This window comes from Mustela nivalis (genome assembly GCF_964662115.1).
Source record: "Mustela nivalis genome assembly, chromosome: 1".
Classification (NCBI taxonomy): domain Eukaryota; kingdom Metazoa; phylum Chordata; class Mammalia; order Carnivora; family Mustelidae; genus Mustela; species Mustela nivalis.
This window is the reverse complement of record NC_139020.1, coordinates 127,627,804-127,649,485: the sequence shown is the minus strand read 5'-3', so window position 1 is coordinate 127,649,485 and position 21,682 is coordinate 127,627,804. Positions and strand designations below refer to the sequence as shown.

Here is a 21,682-nt window from a genome sequence, read left to right as displayed (position 1 = left end):
TAAATGATACCTACCTGATACATGTGAAGGAAATTATAAGTGTAATTAAGTAGTTAATTTTCAACTAGACATAGAAATGAATAGTTTTAGTAGTGTTCATTTTTTTGGTGATAGTGCAGAGTACAGTTTGGGTTTTTAAACTTTTTTCTTTTGGGAGTGTAACCTTGTAAGGACATATATCTATAGTTTGGTTTATTTCTCTTACAGGTTTCATACCCATTCTTGTAGCAAATGACAGTGTGAATCCCTACTGAAGCACAGAAGGGTCAACAGTGAATTAAATATATTCTCTAAAAAAAAATATATATTCTCTGCTTATGAGGAGCACATAGTGATTAATAAATCACTAAGTCATAAATTCAGTTCTTAATTGTTCACTTTGAACCAAAATACGCTTTTACCTCTAAAGTGGCATGAGTAAAATAATTTGCTTTAAGTGCTTTAAGTCTCCAGACTCCAAAACTGGAAATATTTTCTATTTCTGACCTTGCCAAGTAGGTTATATTAGAACATAGTTATTGACTTTTACTCATGTGCGGAATTCTAAAGAATGCCAGAATGCTGTATGATCACCATATTAGGACTTGTTACACAAACTAAGAACATCATCAAATCTAATTGTCTTGTTTTCTCTCTTTAAATGAGGTAAAAACCTACTTACTTTTTCATGTTCAAGTCCATTGAAAATTAGTGAGTTAATCAGGAAAGCATTTTGATTTGGAGAAAATTCTAAAATGTTAGCAATATTTTGAATTACTGTTTCATACACCTCTGCACATTAAAATACTGAGTTTAAGTATTTAACATCAGAATGGTTTTTTTGCTGTAGCTATATTTCTTATATGATATTTTGTTCTTAAAAATTCCTTTCTGTTCTAGCTGAGATAAAGCAGCAAACCTTTCTCAACGTCTGCTTTTTTCAGACAGCTAAGTAGACATTTAGTGGGACTCTGGACAGCTGATAATGCAACTGCGACGAACTTGTTGAAACGCATTTTGGTAAGTCAGTTGAATGCTGGGAAGATTAATGTATTCTTGCCCAGTAAAATTTCATTGAGTGAGTTTATACTGTTAAAGGATTTTTTTTAGTTTCTTTTTTATTTAAAAGATGCATATCATAGGAGTTGTCACATAATTGCTAACATAAATTGTCACATAAAAGCTAACCTCAGTAGCTTAAATCATAGTATTTATTTGGGTTTTGAAAGCTAAAATTTTCTTTGGTGCAGTTGTTTTGAAAATGGATTTTATGTTCTGTGTTTGTTCGCTTTTAGCCGCCAGGCTTGCTGGCTTACTTGGACAGCTCAGATCCAGTTCCTGAGAAGGATGCTGATCGGATGCATGTTAGAGATAATGTGAAAATAGCAATGGTAAATAATGATTGTCCTAAGTGTCTTTTCAGGTTGAAAAGACCACTCTTTGTAAAACACACTAAAAATTTTAGACATGAACCAAGAATTTACTGTATTGAATAGCAGTACTAAAAGTAGTAGTATTAGTAACAGCTTTATTAAGGTAAAATTTACATCCCATATAATTCACCTATTCTAAGTGTACAGTTCAGTAATTTTTCATGTATTTATAGAGTTTTAAAACCATCACCTCAATCTAGTATTATGAATAGTAGTAACCTTGTATGTTTTGTTTCCTTAACTCAGCTTATTGGCACATTCAGGAATGGATTTTTTTTTAAGTTTCAAATGTATAATGTGATATTTTGCATATAATGTGTGATTGATAAATGTTGAAAGTAACTTAGGTAGGAATTTTTTTTTTCTAACAAAAGCTGTTTTTTTATTAAGGTTAGGCTATCTCTGAGAAAATTACTTAAACATCTTTCAAGATACACCATTGTAATAATGTCTTGTATGTGTTCTTTTCCTTTCCTCACTCCATTTTTCTATTTATACCCATCTCCCATTCACATCTTGCCACCCTTCACATAGGAATCATCTTGAAACTTAAGCAGAAAAGTTAAGATTTCTTGGACAAAAGTATAATTTATTGTAGGAATTTTCACTTTGTTTCTTCACTGAGTCCCCAACATCCAGTATGTATTTTATGTAAAATAAATAGTGTGACTCAGCTTTACTTAGATTTAAAAAAAATAAATTTGCAAACAGGACTATAATGGATTTTAATGTTATTTTACAGGATCAGTATGGAAAATTTAATAAAGTTCCAGAGTGGCAAAGACTAGCTGGAAAAGCTGCTAAGGAAGTTGAAAAATTTGCCAAAGAAAAAGTAGATCTTGTGTTGATGCACTGGAGGGATAGAATGGGCATTGCACAAAAAGAGGTAAAAATCTGCTTCCAGACTTCTAGCACTTCTGTGTATTGTAGGTTTGCTTTCATTGTTGTTCACAGAGAGGGTATAGTCAGATATTTCTGACAACATAGGAAGAAGGGTCACCTAATTGTGATTCGTATTTTTATATAAATTTTTCTTAATCCATAGTTATATGAATCAGTGATTAGGATTTTAGTTAGGTATTTTATATGAAATTTAATATAAAATTCCACTCTTAGGTTTTCTTCCATGACTTCTAGTTTCCATGCTAATTTATTTGTATGAATCTGCTTTTTTCCTTCCTTCTCTGAATTTTATTTTATAGCTATAAAAATAAAGGTGCTCATCTTTAGCATTTTTATTCAGAGCTAGACAGGTGTTTTGGTAATAAGATTCACATTTTTAAATTTACTATGTGTACTTAAATTTTTCAGTATTAGCTCCTCAAATCAAGGCCAGGTCAAAAACAGTTTTGGTCTTACTCTTTAGCATGTAGTATGATCAGTAGAACCTAATTTAGTAATGCATATTCTTCTCTCTAGGATGGAATCAACTAAAGTTTAAATCAACTAAAGTTGACTTGATCTCACCATTTTTATTAACCACACTTGCATTCATTACCTTAAACCATCTCTACTTATGGTAGCTATTTCTTTATACAAAGAAAATAATATAAATATCTCACTGAACAGGTTTCTTACGAATTTCCAGAACATCTAGACGTAGGAGTCAGTGCTACAGAACAATTGTAGTCTTTTGTGTATATCTGAAATTGAGCCCAAAATTCAGTTCTATAGAACTTGAGCCTAAAGTGTTCATGCTGATCTGTGTAAATGACATACGCAATATAAAGAATCACTAGACATACTTTAGTTTTAATTTTTTAAATTATTTTTATTAACATAATGTATTATTTGCCCCAGAGGTACGGGTCTGTGAATCATCAGGCTTACACATTTCACAGCACTCACCATAGCACATACCCTCCCCTATGGCCATAACCCAGCCACCCTATTGCTACCATCTCCTTACCACCCCAGCAACCCTCAGTTTGTTTCTTGAGATTAAGAACTAGACATGCTTTCCAAATGGCTAGGATAGTGAGGAGAATCTTCCATGTTGAACTGTTTAACCTACATCTGAGCCTAATTTTCTGGTTTATTAACCCATAAAACAACTTACGGCATTACTTTCCTCTTCCATAAAATCAGAATAACAGTGCCTCCCTTTTCTACTTTGTAGGGCTGCTTTGATGTAAAAGTAGGGTAATTATAGGGGCACCTGGGTGGCATAGTCATTTAAGTGTCTGTCTTGATTTCAGCTCAGGTCACAATCTCAGGGTTGTGCGATCAAGCTGTTCGTCAAGGTCTGTGTGGAGTGTGCTGCTTAAGATTTTTTCCACCCCACCCCACTCACTTGCTTCTCCTATCTCTCTCTCTTTCTCTCTAAAAAAAAAACCAAGGTAATAATAGAAGCGCTATATACATGTTTGGTCATGATAATATTCCTATACCATTTGAGTAATTAAAAATCAACAGATAGGATATAAATGATTTTCAGTTATTAAAAATTATGACCTTTGAGTTCAGGTAGTTAAGCCCCATTTCTAAAATAATAGTTCTTCAAGCTGTTGGATGTAATTAACTGAAGTAAGTTTTTGGCATTGATTTCATATACATCTATCCAACAAAAGCTTGAACGCAAAGCTCTTTTAGCTGTAAATGCAGATAACACATGCTATTTAAAGACAACAATTCAGAGGAAAAATAGTGTATTTGTAAATATCAGTAATGTTTTATTGTTCTGTTGGTTTCATTTATGTGGGTGTTATCTAAAACTGAGCAAATAAGGATGCCAAATAGAACTGCTGGTCAAGAAACTGTTTCGGTAGCAAATGGATTTTTTTTGCTGAAGTGCCATTTTTAATGTTAATTTCTTTAGGAAACAGTGAATAATCTTTGTGATTCTTTTATTTGTAGAAATATTAACACCCAAATATGGAATGATCATGTGCTTTAGCTAGTCTGAAAACTAACCATTGTCAAGATTAACTGGCTAGGCTTAAAAGGAACTGCATTTCTTACATAATCAGAATGTTTTTAAGTCAATTTCATTTGTAGCTAATGCTGTGTGTTCGATTAATAATAAACATTGGCTAATGTATAATATTGCTTTTTCTTCTTTTATTTTAGTTGAGGTATTTGTTTAGCTAGATAGGGGTTTTACCCTAAGTCTCTTGAATCTGTGAACTCTGTTTATGGAGAGAACTGAATGTGCTTTTTGTGTATAGCATTTACATTTTCACTACTCTGTACTCCCAGCTTTTTGTCCTGAGAGCAGGGGAAATTGAAGAAAGTGCTGCTTAATTAGAAGTTACAGAGAAAATTTTATCATTAAAACTAAATCTTTGAATTGTTTATGTGCTTTGTTCAAGTCACCTTTCATTAGTTTTCATGAGGGTGCACAGAATTAAAATTTGTAGGAGACAGTTCCTTACATAACCAGTAGGTTTTGTATTTTAAACAGTATTTACTTTTTAAATTTTATTACTCATTTAGGCTTTATTCCTTTTATTCTTTTTTTTTTTCTGCTTTGTTTTATATAATTTGTCACTTCTTTAATGAAGTTACTTATAGACTTTTGTGTTTTAATCTCTACTACTTTCTACTTTTTGGTTCTGTCACATCAAAGGTCAGAATTTTAATGTCTACCATATCTTCAGGCTTCACTTGGAGAGGAGATTCCTAACTACCAGCCCATGTATAGACTTCAAGAAATCTTTGAAATCCTCCCCTTCAGTTAGTTACAGGCCTTACATATATGTCTTTCTCTGGAATAGGGGCTATAGCTTTCTTTGTACTCTCAAAAGTGTTTATGACTTCGTAAAATTTGAGTCATAGACAGAGAAGCAGGTGGGCCGCCTTCTGTCTTAAAATGAGATGATTTATAATTGAGACCTCCTCTTGAAGTTTGTATGATAGATACAGCTTAAACATACAGGCTCATTCTCATTTTTGTTTAAAACTTTTTCATTTTTTCCTTTTTAAACTTAAATTCAGGACAGAAACAATACGGTGAGTTTAAGTACCTGCTACATGTGTGAAATGCATTCAACTGCCTGGCATGTGGAGTTGTCTTTGAGATTCTTTGTCTAATAAATTCAAATCTCACCTCACATGTGTCTGAATGTAGATTCTTATTTCTTGTCCATTAGCTGTTTCAATTTATACTTGCTCCTTATGGCTTTGATAGCAGTTTAATAACCTGTAATCTTTTGCATTTATTGTTTTCCCATGACTTTTGTATTAACTGCATGTAAATGTTTAAAACAAGTCACTTTTTGATCACTATAAATTTTATCAGTCATCACTATAAACTGTAACAATTTGGCATTGAAACAATAACTTTAGGCTACTTGGAAAATAATTTCAACAACACTAGAATTATTTGCTAGTACCATATTTATCACATTGTAATACAAATGTTATATTTATATTCTATGGATTTGGCTTCATTAATTTATTTCTGCTGAAATTTGATGTAGAACATGTTTCTCATCACTTATAAAGAGATGATTTTTCTCACTGAGCCTATTTGGTAGCCCCAGATTGAGCATTATGAAATTGTATTTCTATTTTTTCCAGAATATAAATCAAAAGCCAGTGGTTCTTCGAAAGAGAAGACAAAGAATAAAAATAGAAGCAAATTGGGATCTCTTCTATTATAGGTAAACTTAAAGCCTCTTTTCCAACAGATTAAATTTGGCATTGCCATTAGAAGAACCATGATGGGTTTTTCTTGCCTGAAACTAGTGCTCTATGCTATGGGTATTTTTACGCTCTCAAGGTCAAGAACTTTAACTGTTAATATTAGTATGATTAATGATGCTTCCATATGTTAATGTCTTTTAAGAGTGTTGGTAGACTGAGGAGCTAAAGTTATCTTTAAATTTTTGAGATGAGATGGCTACTTAAAAGAGGTAGATGATGAAAACATAAGGAGACATGTGGGAAATGGGTATCCAGCTTAGCTGGCTGAATATACTTTTCCAGCTTTTCTGACCTTTTTACCCCTTCTCCATCTACTGGCTCTGCCCACTGTTCCTCCATGCCAAACACACACACACAGACATACACACATACAAAGACTTTGAAACAGTTTGGAGATTTGCTAACTCCAAATTGGGGTAATTTACAGTACTTACTCTGGAAGCTGACATATTGATTATACCTTGGCTGATAAAGGAAAATAACGTGCTTTGGAAACTTCTCACAGTATTTTTAAAGTATAAATACAGTATATAGTATGGTCTTAAGAATATTGGTTTTCTTTCTCAGAAATCCTTCAATTATGTTGTCTCCCATAGAACTCTCTTGAACTCTAACATCATATTTTCTAGGAGTGTTGCAGAATGAAAACGGAAGGATATGATGCCCATCCACCTCCAATTCAGACTTGTGTCCAAATTTATTACAGCAGTTAAATTATTCTAGGAGTAAAAGGGAGATATTTTACAAATATCAGTCAGAACTTGGCTGTTTAGCTGTATTCTTTCTTGGGTAGTTTGTAACATTTTAATCTAGAATGTTGCTCATCCTACATACTTCATACTCAGGTGCATAGTTCAGAAATTCTTATTCCCAACCTGAAATTTGATAGTCGATTGTAATTATTTTCTGACTGAAATTTATACTAGCAATAAATATTGAAAGTGAAATATCATTTCCTTGTTTTGAAATCCACACAGATTTGTTTTTGTGGTTTGGGTTCATTTTTTTTTTCTTTAGTGTTTTATTATGAAAACTTTCAAAGATACAGAAAAGGTCAAAGAATTTACAGTGTACACCTGTTACCTATCACCAAGATTCTACCATTTACATTGTACTATACTTAATTTACAGAGATTTTATGTTCTTCATAAAGAACATAGTTTTTGCTGAAGTTTGTTAATTCTGCTGTTTTCTTATTATAAAATGCAGTAAGTGATGTTTATAGATTTTTAAAAAATGTTTATTGCTTCCTACTATTTTCTGATTATATGTATAGGTTTGGTCAGGATCATGCCAAGTCAAACCTAATTTGGAATTTCAAAACACGAGAAGAACTGAGAGATTGTCTTGAATCTGAAATGAGAGCATTTAATATTGATAGAGAGCTTGGTAGTGCTAATGTGATCTCCTGGAACCACCATGAATTTGAGGTAAAGTTTAATTTTTATAATACCAATTTTTTCTTTTTGGAAGCACATGTTATTTTTGGAGTGTTTTTCAAAGATTTATGGTTATATAACTTTTTTTTACCTTTCCTTTTTAATTTTATGGAGGAAATACTAGAAAACTTTTATTTTTGTCTGAGACAAAAAATAAAAATTCATTACATTAGGTAACTCAGCTTTGTACCTGAACTTTTGTACCTGAGATGTAGGAGTTTCAATGAGTTTGGTCTTCTGCTTTCTAGATCTGTTCTTTGCTTATTTTTTTTCCCCTTAGATTTTTTTTCTCCACTGAAATACAGCCTGTTTTCCTTTTTTCCTTGTACTTGTACCTTGTTTAACTAACTTTTTTTGTGGTAGTTGATTCTGAATGTGGCCATATTTTACTTTTTTTTTTTTTTTTTTAAATTAGATGGAGAGAGAAGAGCACAAGTAGGCAGAGCAGCAGGGAGAGGGAGAGGGAGAAGCAGGCTCTCCGCTGAGCAGGGAGCCTGATGCGGGGCTCGATCCCAGGACCCTGAGATCGTGACCTCAGTCACAGGCAGATGCTTAACCAATTGAGCCACCCAGGCACCCCCATATTTTACTTTGCTATTAAAATATTCATGTGAAGAACAATAGAATAAGATCAAGAAACATGTGTGTGCGTAATGTAAGCTTTCATAGCACTTGTGAATTTGAACATACTCATGATCCTGTAGGCTTTGCTTTAATCCAGCTGCATTTGCAAAATACAATGATTTGATTGTGCGCAATCCCTTCTCCTCAAAAAACTTCCTATACTTTGGTTTTGGGAATCTGTATTATCCTGGATTTTCTCCTCCTTCACTATGCACTCCTCCTTTGTTCATTTTTCTTATTTTCCCTACTTCTAAACTGGCACAAAGGACCAGTTCTTGGATCTCATATTTATATTCATTGTCTTATGGCTTTAACTGTTTTTTCTTTGCTGGTGGCCTCCAGATTTTTATCTCAGATTTTCTTTCTGAGATCTCATACTCTTATTTTATAATTGGATGTCCAATAAGCAACTAGAATGTAGCTCTAAAACTGTGTACTTGGTTTGCTCCCAAACCTACTTCTCTTGTAGTCTTTCTGGTCTTAGATAATGGCTCCTTCTTAATTTCTAGTCAAAGCCCTTGAAGTCATCTTTTCTCTTATGCCCCACTTCCAGTTTGTCAGCAAATCCTATTTAGTACACTTCCAAAATTTGTCCAGAACCCAACTCTCCTCTTTTTGTGGGATTATAGCAGTATCTCTGCTTCCACCCATGCCTCCTTGTAATCTCTTCCACCCATGCCTCCTATGTAAACATAGGAGCATTGTGATCTTGTTAAAATAAAGTAGGTCATGTCACTTATGTGTGCAGAGCTCTCTGGTGCTTCTCTCACTTCGAAAAAGCCTGGGATCCTTCGAATGACTTATGAGACAAGATTTGCGGGGCTCCTGGATGGCTTAGATGGTTAAGCCTCTGCCTTTGGCTCAGGTCATGATCCCAGGGTCCTGGGATTGAGCCCCGCATCATTCTCCTGGCTCAGCAGGGACCCTGCTTCTCCCTCTCCTTCTGCTGTTCCCCTGCTTGTGCTCTCTTGCTCTCTCTGTCAAATAAATAAATAAAATCTTTAAAAATAAAATGAGACAAGATTTGCGTATCCTCTAATCCCAAGCATTCTTTTTTTGATCTCATGATCTACTACTCACCCTTTTCACTGTTGCTACAGCAACACCAAGTTCCCTGGAAACCACCAGATTCATGTTCTTGACTGAAGATCTTTCTCTACTTGCTATTCCTTCTTAGTAGAATATTCTTTTTCCCTGGATAGTTTTATAACTTGTTTTTTCCCTCAGGTCTTTAACTGAATGTCATCATCTGAATATGCCTTCCCTGGCCACTCTGTTTAAAAATTCAGCCCTTGGTGTGCCTGGGTGACTCAGTGGCTAAGTGTCCAACTCTTGATATCAGCTCAGGTCATGATCTCAGTGTTGTGAGATTGAGCCTCGTGTCAGTCTCCATGCTCAGCAAGGAGCCTGCTTGAGATCTCTCCCTGTCCCCCTCCTCCCACCCCTTTACTCATTTCCTCTCTAAAAATGAATAAATCATTAAAAATGCGGCCCTCTGTGTCTGTACATACAACCTTCTACTCTTTCCTCCTCCCTCTCCCTTTCCCTGCTTTATTCCACCCCATAACACTTACTGTCACCCAATTATCATGTGTATTTTGCTTTTTTATCTGCTACTCCTGCAAGGACAGTAATTTTTATGTTTATTTGACGACTAGAACAGTGCATGGCACGTACCGTATATATTTAGTAAATAGAAGTTGAATGAATTGAATGCTCAATTTATAGAAAGAAAGTGAAATGGATATACGTATATATTTATATTTGATTTTATATAGTTTATATTTTTAGAAATTAGTTATTTTAGGCTTTGGAAAAAGAATTTTAATAATCTGGTCAGTAGAATTCCTTTTTACAATTGCTTGCAAATCTTTACTTTAGACAAGCAGCCTGAGTACAAAGGTCATGGTGCTGCCATAACTCCTGATCATCACAGACTTCTCCTTCATGTGTCACCTCCTTTGTAATCTGGGGTAATGTGACATGTAGAGAATGAATAAATAAAAATACACCATAAAGTGTAGTTGATGTTTTGGGAGATGAGGAAAAACCTGGGGTAACCTAGATGAATTGCACAAACTGTGTGTGGTACAGGATCATTTACTCCATAGTTGATTATGACAAACTGAGAAAGGAGTGAAGCAGATTATCTCTTAACAGTGTTTTAAGTCTTCCTTCTCTTCAGCATCATTAATACCATATAGTCCTGTGAAAGTTTTTATCAGCAAGTTTTACATTCGTAAATTTGGCATAGAATACCAACTCAGTAACATTTAACTAGAATATCAAGTTATATTAGTAATAATGAATTATCAAATATTTTAAGAAATGAATTTTTTTCCTAGTAAAGGTGGTCTTACAAGAAAAGAAAAAAGCTCTGAACAGAATTTAAGAAGTATTATGTGGAAACTGCCAACACTTTCTTGTAAACTAAAATAATCTAATGTGTGTTTATTAATAAAGGTTAAATATGAGTGCCTGGCAGAGGAAATCAAAATAGGAGACTATTACCTGAGATTACTATTGGAGGAAGATGAGAATGAAGAAAGTGGATCAATTAAGAGATCGTAAGCTACTCTTCATAAATTGTTATATTTGATTTCATTCTTAGTTTCATGGCTGATTCCATTGTGAACTTTCTCTAAAAAATCTAGGTATGAATTTTTCAACGAGCTCTATCATCGTTTCCTGCTCACTCCAAAAGTAAACATGAAGTGTTTATGTTTACAAGCTCTTGCTATTGTTTATGGCAGATGTCATGAAGAAATAGGACCTTTTACAGATACAAGATATATCATCGGAATGTTAGAGAGGGTAAGAATATCATTTAAGGAAACTGCTACTTGAAAAACTTGCATTTTGGGTACTTGTTAAATTTTCAACTGAATATAAATTCTGTTTGATTACATTGTTAACATAACTTTCTGTATGAGTTTTGTGTGGTTTATATTATACTTAATTAAATATAAATTAGATGAATAGAAAATGACTAATGGGTTAGTGTTTGTTCATATCAGTTTATTTTTTTTCAGTTGCTGCTTTTGAACTTTAGTAACTTATTTGCCAATCTTTAAGTATGGATGAGTTGGACCAGTGTATAAAAGAAATAGTGACTGTTGGGTTTGTGTATACACTTGGTTTCCCATTCAGAAGAATCTTAAATTATGCTAGCACACTAAATTTTTTTTTTTTATATTTTATTTATTTATTTGAGAGAGAGAATGATTGGTGGAAAGGGGCAGAAGGAGAGGGAGAAGCAGACTCCCTGCCAAGCAAGGAGTGTGATGGTGGACTTGATCTTGGGACTCTGGGATCATGACCTGAGCCACAGGCAGACGCTCAGCCAACCGAGCCACCCAGGCACTGGCTAGCATACTGAATTTCAGTGTGAAGATTATAAAAGGTTTTAGAACTATAATGATAGCCAAAAATGGGGAAACTTGAGTTAGTACATTTTAGAAAGTTTGTCCTTTAACACTTGAGGTTGGCTGGGGGGAAGAACATAGTGACTCATTCATCTATCCTGCAACTCAGATATGAGTATAACCTACTTGTTGCTGTATATACACTTTGTTCTTTCATTTGTGCTTATAGTCCTCTTATATTTAACATTTTGAATTTCAGTGAACTGCCTAGAACCATTTCACCAGTTTTTAAATGGCCATCAGTGCTTATTATAATTACTTTAACTGTCAATCATACTTCGTATATTAGAAAACTGATTCTGGATAAGATCATAAAAGCATACCTATGAAATAACATAACCAGATGAAAATTTTTATTGTTTGTTGTTAGACCAGATTGTACTGTTGAATTCTAATTCGCTGTTAACTCCAGCAAACCCGAGTACTTATAGCATAGCCTTTGTATTTTTTAGGCAGATACATTTTTTTTAAGGATTTTATTTATTTATTTGACAGAGAGAGATCACAAGTAGGCAGAGAGAGAGGAGGAAGCAGGCTCCCTGCTGAGCAGAAAGCCCGATGTGGGGCTTGATCCCAGGACCCTGGGATCATGACCTGAGCCGAAGGCAGAGGCTTTAACCCAGAGCCACCCAGGCGCCCCTAGGCAGATATATTTTTACTTCTTGTTTCTGTTCATCATGATGTGATTTATATGAAATAATCATTCTTTAGAATATTTCCTTAATTGAGAAGTGTCATCTGGGGTAATTTGTCTCAATTTTCATATATTAAAGTATATATTTGTATATGTATACACTACATATTAAAGTAATCTATTTTTGACTTTTAAAATATATGCCTTTCTAGGGAAATTAGATAAGTTATATAAAATTTCAGGGAATGTAAGACATTGAGGAATTAAAGAATAATGAATAGTCTTCTCTCATGTTCTTGATGTTTAAAAGATGACTTTATTTCTTATTGACTGTTGGAGTCAACAGTCTTATTGACTGTTGTTTGTCTGGAGATAATAACTTAGGTTGTGTTTCTGTTCACTTCTGACTAAATTCTCATTTATTTCAATAGTGCACAGATAAACTTGAAAGAGATCGGTTGATCCTCTTCCTTAACAAGTTGATCCTTAATAAGGTACAGTATTTTTGCTTAAGTGTACAGTTATTTGGAAATAAATCACACGAATATATAACAAAAAGATAAATTATTACAGTTTGAGCTAATTATCCAGACATGATTCTTTTCTCATCTTCTCCTTTTAGATCAGAAATCTCTTTGTGCTATTAACTTCTGGAGTGAAAATTTTTTGCCAAATACTCTCCGTACATTCTGTCATATTGATACAGATACTGAGTAAATTAATGATAATACAGTTCTGAATGAAGAATAATGAGAGATGAAATCCAATAGCTGATTTTTCTTTAGGGACTCTTTAGGGTTGGACTTGAAGTAAAATAAATATTTGACATAAAATGGAAGGTTTCTTATTTATTCAGTGTACATTTTGATGATAAAGTAAGAGGCACTTTAGCTCTTCACATTTTTTTTTTAAGATTTTATTTATTTACCTGTCAGAGAGAGAGTGCACGCATGTGAGCACATGCGCACAACCAGCAGTGTGGCAGGCAGAGGTGGGGAGAGAAGCCGGCTCCCTGCTGAGCAAGGAGCCCAATGCGGGACTCGATCCCAGGACCCTGGGATTAAGACCTGAGCCAAAAGCAGTGGCTTAACTGACTGAGCCACCCAGGCGTCCCCACATTTTCTTTTTTAAGACATTTTAGGGAGCTCAGTTGGTTAAGGGTCTCTTTTATTCCCCCCAAGATTTTATTTATGTATTTGATAGAGATCGATATCAAGAGAAGGAACATTTTAAGTATGGGGGAGCTGAGAGAGAGAAGCTGGCTCCATGTTGAGCAGGGAGCCTGATGTGGGGCTGGATCCCAGGACACTGGGATCATGACCTAAGCTGAAGGCAGATGCTAAATGACTGAGCCACCCAGGTGCCCCTCAGCTTTTGACTCTTAATTTCAGATCAGGTCTTGATCTTAGGGTGGTGAGATTGAGCCCCACTGTGTGGAATCTGCTTGGGACTCTCTCCCCCTCCTCTGCCTCCCTCTCACATGTCCTCTCTCTCTCTCTCTCAAATATCTTTTTTTTTTTTTTAAGGAAAATTTCATTTGTTTTTAAGATTTTATTTATTTATTTGAGAGAGAGTTCAAGCAGTGGGGGAGGGCAGAGAGAGAGGGACAAGTAGATTCCCTGCTGAGTGCAGATCCTGATATGGAGCTGGATCCCAGGACCTTGAGATCATGACCTGAGTCGAAGGCACTTAATTGACTGAGCCACCCAGGCACTAAATCTTAAAAAAAAAAAAAAAGACATTTTAATAGGTTAATATGGGTTTCTAACAAGAATTCATAGTTGTAAATGTAGCATTAACTCACATTTATATGATGTTGCAGTGAAATCTGAGCAAGTCTTTTTATTTCTAAAATTCATGATATTCTCCCTTGCTTAGTTTTATTCTCACTTTGAGAAAACAGTGCACATTTTAAAATGAAGTATAATAAGTTTTATGAAAATTTAAATTATAATCTCTTCCTAACTTCTAAGAAATTGCCAGTTTTGTTTTTTTTTTTTTTTTAAATATTTTATTTATTTATTTGACAGAAAGAGATCAGAAGCAGGCAGAGAGGCAGGCAGAGAGAGAGAGAGAGAAGGAAGCAGGCTCCCGGCTGAGCAGAGAGCCCGACGTGGGGCTCGATCCCAGGACCCCGAGATCACGACCCGAGCCAAAGGCAGCGGCCTAACCCACTGAGCCACCCAGGCGCCCCGAAATTGCCAGTTTTTATCTTAAGTTTATAAGAACTGGAACATTAAAAGGTTTTTCAATATACCAGATTTTATTTCTGATTATATGATAATCTGGTTATTAACAAAAAAAAATCTAGGAAAATGCTGGATAATTCAAGAACCAGAGAATTTATCATGGGTGTTGCTCCTGCCAGGCTTTGTTTATTTTTATTTTTATTTGCTCAGAATATGTTTAAGTAAAAATTCTTTATGCTCTCTCTTTGCTTTGGCCTTTTCACATTTATCTAAATTCATGTTTGTTGAACACAAAATCCTGAAAACACTTAAGTAATATCAGTTGTATGTCAACTTTTCCAAAGAGATCCTAAATGTTTTCTTCTTTGAGAGTCTTTTTGTAATAGTACCTATTGGAAAGATAAATTTTCAGTTAGGTCAAAGTATTTTTGCCTTCCAGAGAAATGTTAAAGATCTCATGGATTCAAATGGAATTAGAATCCTTGTGGACTTGCTTACCCTTGCACATCTCCATGTGAGCCGAGCTACAGTACCACTGCAAGTATGTATACTTATCTAGATTTCACAAAAAGAATCCTAAAAATTGACATGAAAATGTGTCAGTATATGTGGCCCTGAATGTGGCCATTAAAAGTTAAAATCACCATAAAAACAATCTCAAATGGACAGTGTTGATCCAGTTTTATTTTTTAAGTGTCTCTTTTGTCTTTTAAAGTAACTGTATTTCTAATGTGGTTTATTTTGAGGCAGTGCAATCTGTAAGATTTAAACTGAATTTGTCAGTTATGTAATTAGAACTTATAGCATTAACAGCCACTGAAAATATATTTTGCCTTTAGAAATCTGGAGGCCTTATTGAAACCAGACAGAGGATAGAGCTCCAGGTCTCTACTGAAAGCTAACTTTCAGTACCTAACTAGTAGAAGAGATCCATACCTAGTTAACTGGTGATTTTTTTGGTGTTACATTTTGGTTTTGTTTAATCTCCTGGTTTGGGGAGATGTTCCATGTTAGTTTTTGGCTGAATTATGTACAGAAGTGGTATTCGAATATTTAGAATATGCCATTTTCTATTATCAGGTATAAATAATAGTAATTGTAATGCTTCTGTAGCATGACAGTATACCCGGTACTATTTTGGAATACATGATATATTAACTCTTTAAATTCCCTGGTGGCCCTCCCATTTTATAGAAGAGGAAAAACTCCAGGACAGAGAAGCCAAGTATATTACCCAGGACCAACCATTATGGAACAGAGCCAGAGTTAGAACCCAGATTCTCAGGACTTAACCACTTTGCTGTGCTTCTCTATGTGAATCTAATCATAAGTAGTAATTATGAGGGTAGTTAAAAACCTGTTTTAATAAAATAATACTAACTACATAAAAATTTTATCTTTGGTTCTCATAAATATTGATATATAAAATTATAAGAATTACTGTAGTGAGGGAAGTAGATTGAAACTGTTTAAAAGCATTAAAAACCTTCCTTTTAGTATTTTAACTCTTTAATCACAGATGATTATTGAAATTTTTAGTTGGAGTTTTCTTCTCTCAAAAGAACTCGAATATTTTCAGCATTGTGGTTTAAAGTTAATGTTATATTTATTTATATAGCTATTTATAATATTCTTTGCTACTAAAATTTTACTGGCCTGAAAATTTATTAATGACCATAGGGAATGCAGATGTCTTTGAATTTAGTTTAGACTGTCAAGTGAGTTTAGGAAACCATTTATTTCAAATGCCTATTAGTAGGGAAATAGCTTTTTTGGACTGCTCACTTGGACATCTAATACTTTACTCTTAAGATCACCTGAAATTTAGGTGATTTTTTTCAAGGGCATATAAACCCAGAAAGTTAGTACTGTGTTACTTTTTTATGATATCTGCCCCCTTAGATTTCTGCCTTGAAAAATAACTACATCTTTTTAAAACTTAGAGCAATGTAATCGAAGCTGCTCCAGATATGAAAAGAGAGAGTGAAAAGGAATGGTACTTTGGCAATGCAGACAAAGAAAGGAGTGGCCCATATGGATTTCATGAGGTTGGTGTTTTAGAGGAACTTTCTGTGATGGTCTTTGTTCTTCTTAGGCCCTCCTGCTTAGCACACATAGCAAGAGATGTTGAGTATTTTTAAACTATGATTGGAAGTACTGTCATCAGCTTCAGGGGCTCTGCCATGCAATTTCTACATGAAGGATTAACTGGCTTGCAGTTAGAAAGGACCACATATGCAGACGCAGACACAGCCCTGTCTTCAAACCTTGTTGTTTATAGGCTGTTGTTACAGAGGTAGCACTTAGATTTTTAATGAACTTTAAAGTAATAATAGCAATTGCTACATTAATAATTATAAGATATTATAAATATTAAGGCTTTTCAAACTATAATGCTTCTATATGGAATGAATAGGTAAATTTTAATATGCAGTCTGAAATTCATTGAAAATTTCCAGTGCAATTCAGGGGCAATTTCCATCTTAACATCTGCTGATATTTGTTCTTGGCCTGCCAGGCTCATTTGGAATTTAGCTGAAGATAGTTTTATAGAAGACCAAGCCTTCTGCTTGTATATATCTTGGTCATTTTACACTCAGCCTACTGTTTTCATTCTTTCCAGTGTTCTTTATGCTCTGCAGGCAGGTTGGCAAACTCAATGGTTATTTTCTTATATTAGTAACGTATTTCAGGTTCCTGAAGACTTGTCAACAAAAGTTTACTGTTTTTTTTTTTTTTTTTGATAGTTGACTTGGATGTTAATTACCATCATTCATGTATTTACTACAAAATAGAAAACCTTAGCAAATCTCATTTTGCTTCGTTTGTGTTGGTAGTAATGGTTCCTTCCATTGATTTAGATGCAAGAATTATGGACCAAAGGAATGTTAAATGCAAAAACAAGATGCTGGGCTCAAGGCATGGATGGATGGCGACCACTTCAGGCAATACCTCAGCTTAAATGGTGTCTGTTAGCCAGTGGACAGGCTGTGCTAAATGAAACTGACCTTGCTACCCTTATACTGAACATGTTGATCACAATGTGTGGATATTTTCCAAGCAGGTAAAATGTAATTGAACATTTCCATGGTTAACAGGGACTCTGAAATATCTTGTTCTCTCCATTTTTATGGGAGCTTCCTCAGTAGCAACATGGGATAACCCTGGTGATTTAGAGCAAAGATAATTCCATTTGTGACCTTGAGGGAATGCTGCTTTGAGTTTTGGAGCTTTTGAAACACACAAATTATTTGCAAAATATATTGAAAAGGTAACTAAAAAGTGGCTTTCTCTGGGAGACTTCAAATAATGTTACCAAATTGAGACTTACTAGCTGCACTCTAGCAACAGTAACAATTGTCACATTCCTGTGAATCAAATATGAACATTTGAAGTAAACATACTTCAGTCTGCTGCAGTCTAATGGTGAGTGCCACTGGCTCTTTGTCAGGTTAGCTACTCTTAGTATAGAACTTGAGTCTAAACCCACATCTTGGCCCCTATCTTGTCCCACTTGACAAGTGAAGGTGAGAATGTGTTTTTCAATAATAATTATAACTTTTGCGTGGACTTTTGATATTTATAGAATATTTGCGTATGTATCATTTTGTTTATTACTCTACTAGAGACATTTTGTGATGGAAGTTACTGAGAAATTATCAGTTTCATAACACTTAAGGCTTTTATGGTGCCAGTTATCTTTAAAATTCAGATCAGACTCAAAAGCATACAGTTAGCATTTAGAAGGAAAGTAACATTAAAATTAAAGCTATATGTGGAAAATACTGAGAGTAGTTAAGGTTTAAATTTATGTGACAAAGTTTGATATGCCCTTTGGGGGGAAATATCCTCTGACAGTGTGTTGGACAACACCAAGTTTAATCAATTAAATAATAAATAAGAGTCTTTGGCTCTTCTAGGGCACTGTTTTTCAAGGAAATCTTATGGAAGGAAATGAAGTCATATTAAACAGCCAAATAGATTTAAACCAAAATACCTAATCATGTTCCCAGCTGTATGAGAGCTTAGTCTTCATTAACAAAAAAGTAAGGTAACATGCTTTGTGCCTAGTAGAATGTCATATCCTCTGCACATACAAATTTTATTAAATACATTAAATGTTGACCTTAGAAAATATTTTCTAGGGATCAAGATAATGCCATCATTCGCCCTTTACCCAGAGTAAAAAGACTGCTGTCAGACAGTGCTTGCCTTCCCCATATTATTCAGGTGAGTTACCTTTCTGTTACCAAATTAGGAACAGTATTTTAAGAATCATTCTCCATTATTCAATTTTGGCATGAGCCCTAGTTTTTGTTTTATTGTAGTGTATTCCACTTATAAAAAACCTCAACCCTGATTTACATTTATTTCACTTAGTCCTAATTGAGTCAATATTCTGAATACACTATGGAAGATTGTCTATCCAAGAACCTAAACATAGGAAGCTTCCAGACTCCAGAATTACTCTCAGAAGATTTTATTTATTATGCATTCTTCAAATCGAACCATTGAAGTTAGGACTCCTGGGAAGCACACCAGTAGGCCACAGAAGTGGACATGTGTTCCAAGAAATTAATCATAGCAGTCTTGCCAGCTTGTCTTAGAGTTTTACTCTTTTCAGTTAAATGTTTTCATGGATAACAACCAGTCCAGCACATTGCGTTGGACTTACATAGGATATACTAAAGTATTTTTTCTCCTTTTTTCCCCTTATTATTCTGCTTTTTAGAATTATGCTATTCAGATTCACATTAAATCCAAATAAGTCAGGTCCCAGAGATTTTAGGTCAGTGTTTCCCTCCTATCTGTTATTAAATCTCTTTATTTATTTATTTTTAAAGATTTTATTTATTTGAGAGAGAGAGAGCACGAGCAGAGGGAGAGGCAGAGAGCAGGGAGCCCAATGTGGGACTTGATCCCAGGACTCTGAGATCATGACCTGAGCTGAAGGTAGACGCTTAACTGACTGAGCCACCCAGGCACCCCTAAATCTCATTTTTTGTATTCACCATGCATGATGTGGCTTTTGAAGTATATGGCAGTAACTTCTGTTTGTACAGTTGTACATTGGTGTGAGAAGAGAAAGAATTACTTTGTGTATTTTTACATTCATAAATATGCAAGTGCCTGTGTAAGTCAGTGATAATGAAAACTGTCCTCTGAAATACAACAGTGACAGTGCCCTATTTAATCCCCCCACCCCTGCAACTTCTGTTATTTAAGTATATCAACATTTCAAAATGTGTATGCTTTTCTGTATGGACCTTTTTGCTTCACTGCTTAAAGGAAAGAGTGCTATAATTACTGTTTCTTGGAACCACCACCCACTCCGGTCTGGAGCATTATACAACTGTATGTGGGGTGGTACAAGAGAAGGATTTGTTTTCTATTCTGGGCATGTAGGTAAAGGCCTACCTCTCTCAAGTATTTTCCCAAGACTTAGGAAGCTGGAAAGAAAGAGGTAAATGCAAACACTATTGAATTTCAGGCCAGGAAAGAATGACTAAAAAAACCTTCTAAGAGATATGGTTGGGGTAACATGAAGCTTTGGAGGGAAAGAGTCCATCTTTTAAAATTATTTTTTTTTTATTTTTAAAGAGTTTATTTATTTGTATGAGAGAGAGAGAGCGAGTCTAAGTAGGGGCGTAGCAGGCAGAGGGAAAAGTTGTTTCCCGGCTGAGCAGGGAGCCTTATGTGGGGCTCAGTCCCAGGACTCTGGGATCATGACCTGAGCTGAAGGCAGAGGCTTAACCCACCGAGCCACATAGGCGCCCAGCCTATCTGTTCTTAATAGTATATACTGCTTATATCTTTTATGCTGAGTTCAAAAAATATTTTTTAGAAGCTCTTTTTTATTTTTCCTCAATTTCCCACATTCTGGGAGATTGTAATCTTTCTAAACACAGGCAGCTATAGTAGTTTTTAGGAACATGCTATTTACATTGGTTGGTACAAATTGCTCTACTTCATTTGACTTTAAGAGCAATCACTGGCTTGACCTTTTTGGTAACATCTTCAGAATTTTAAGAGAGTATCTGAGTGAATGTCCTAGGTTTTCTGGTATAGTCCGTTTCAAATATTCTGAGTTTGTGCCTCATAATTCCTATATATTTTTTAAAATGATATAACAAGTCTTGAACTACAACTGCTATTAAACTAGGGAAAATCCTGTGCTACTGTATCTCAGTTTTTCCTTTGTAAAATATGACATAGTACTAAACACTCAGTCTAAATAACTCATTGAAAAGGTAAAGACACCAAAACACAGAGAAATCCAAATTATTTACTTAAAGACATATAGCAATTCAGTCTTAGAACAGAGTCTACAACTTTGACCTCCTAATATGAGCCAGAATTTACTCGTTATTGCAGTTTTTTTACTGGTAGAATTTGACCCACTGTTGGGGATTCTTGTGAAGTGTTTATAGAAAATTGAGATGCTACCTATATTAAGTTAAAACTTACCAAATGTCTTTGTCAGTTGTTTATTCATAGCAACTCTGTATGATTTTTTTAATAGCCTGGATTCATTATGGTGGTCCCAGGTGCTCTCTTCAGTACTCTTAGCTCAAATTTCTAGAGCCCTCCTCTCTTGGTACTTTCTGGCAGTAGAAGTACTACTGGTATTCCGTTACCTGTTTGCCCTCTACCTGCATTTGGACATCTATTTTTCAGTGCTGTTAGTGTGCACTGACAGTTCTCTGCTCCTTGAGTTCTCAGGTAGTCTTCAGGGAACGCTTCTGTTCTGAAACTAACCCAAAGCATAGCTACTTTTCCTTTTTATTTTGTCATTAACAAAGAAGTCCACTCTGAAAGAATCCTGCATAAGAAACAGTTTTATCTGTAATAATAACATAGCTTCCCGTGTCTTTGGGCCTTTTCTGAATAAGTTTTCATCAGTTCTCAGTGTTTTACTGTCTGTGCATTAAGCTGTAAAATGATCTAATTTTCAAATCTATTGAGTCTGGTAGACAAACAGAGTTACTAAATCCCACAGTTTTTATTTTATACCTCACAGAAAGGAAACTATAACTTCAGCACATGAAATACATACTCCTAAAGTAAATGATGTTATTGCAAGTTTTTTTTAATAATCTGGTAACAAAAACAATTTATTTTTTTAGCTACTGCTGACCTTTGACCCTATCCTTGTTGAGAAGGTTGCGATTTTGTTACACCATATCATGCAAGATAACCCACAGTTACCTCGTCTTTATCTTAGTGGAGTATTTTTCTTTATCATGATGTATACAGGTTCCAATGTGCTTCCTATTGCTCGGTAAGAACTTTAAAGGTAATCTTCAAGTTA

General features: G+C 34.7%; 1 protein-coding gene across 3 annotated transcripts in view; it reads left to right on the top strand.

Annotated features, from left to right (window-relative positions):
* Window positions 1-21,682, top strand: part of DNAJC13 (DnaJ heat shock protein family (Hsp40) member C13) — a 125,470-nt gene that overhangs the window by 58,885 nt on the left and 44,903 nt on the right. For 2 of the 3 annotated variants that reach the window (XM_082719091.1, XM_082719092.1), the window contains 13 exons: window positions 924-999; window positions 1,275-1,370; window positions 2,155-2,298; window positions 5,934-6,016; window positions 7,336-7,489; window positions 10,586-10,689; window positions 10,777-10,936; window positions 12,613-12,675; window positions 14,810-14,911; window positions 16,314-16,418; window positions 17,232-17,434; window positions 18,516-18,600; window positions 21,498-21,652. In XM_082719091.1, the coding sequence (XP_082575217.1) occupies window positions 924-999; window positions 1,275-1,370; window positions 2,155-2,298; window positions 5,934-6,016; window positions 7,336-7,489; window positions 10,586-10,689; window positions 10,777-10,936; window positions 12,613-12,675; window positions 14,810-14,911; window positions 16,314-16,418; window positions 17,232-17,434; window positions 18,516-18,600; window positions 21,498-21,652 (1,530 nt within the window). Of the gene's footprint in view, window positions 1-923; window positions 1,000-1,274; window positions 1,371-2,154; window positions 2,299-5,348; window positions 5,364-5,933; window positions 6,017-7,335; window positions 7,490-10,585; window positions 10,690-10,776; window positions 10,937-12,612; window positions 12,676-14,809; window positions 14,912-16,313; window positions 16,419-17,231; window positions 17,435-18,515; window positions 18,601-21,497; window positions 21,653-21,682 lie in introns of all 3 variants that reach the window. The other variant, XM_082719090.1, reaches the window with a different exon arrangement.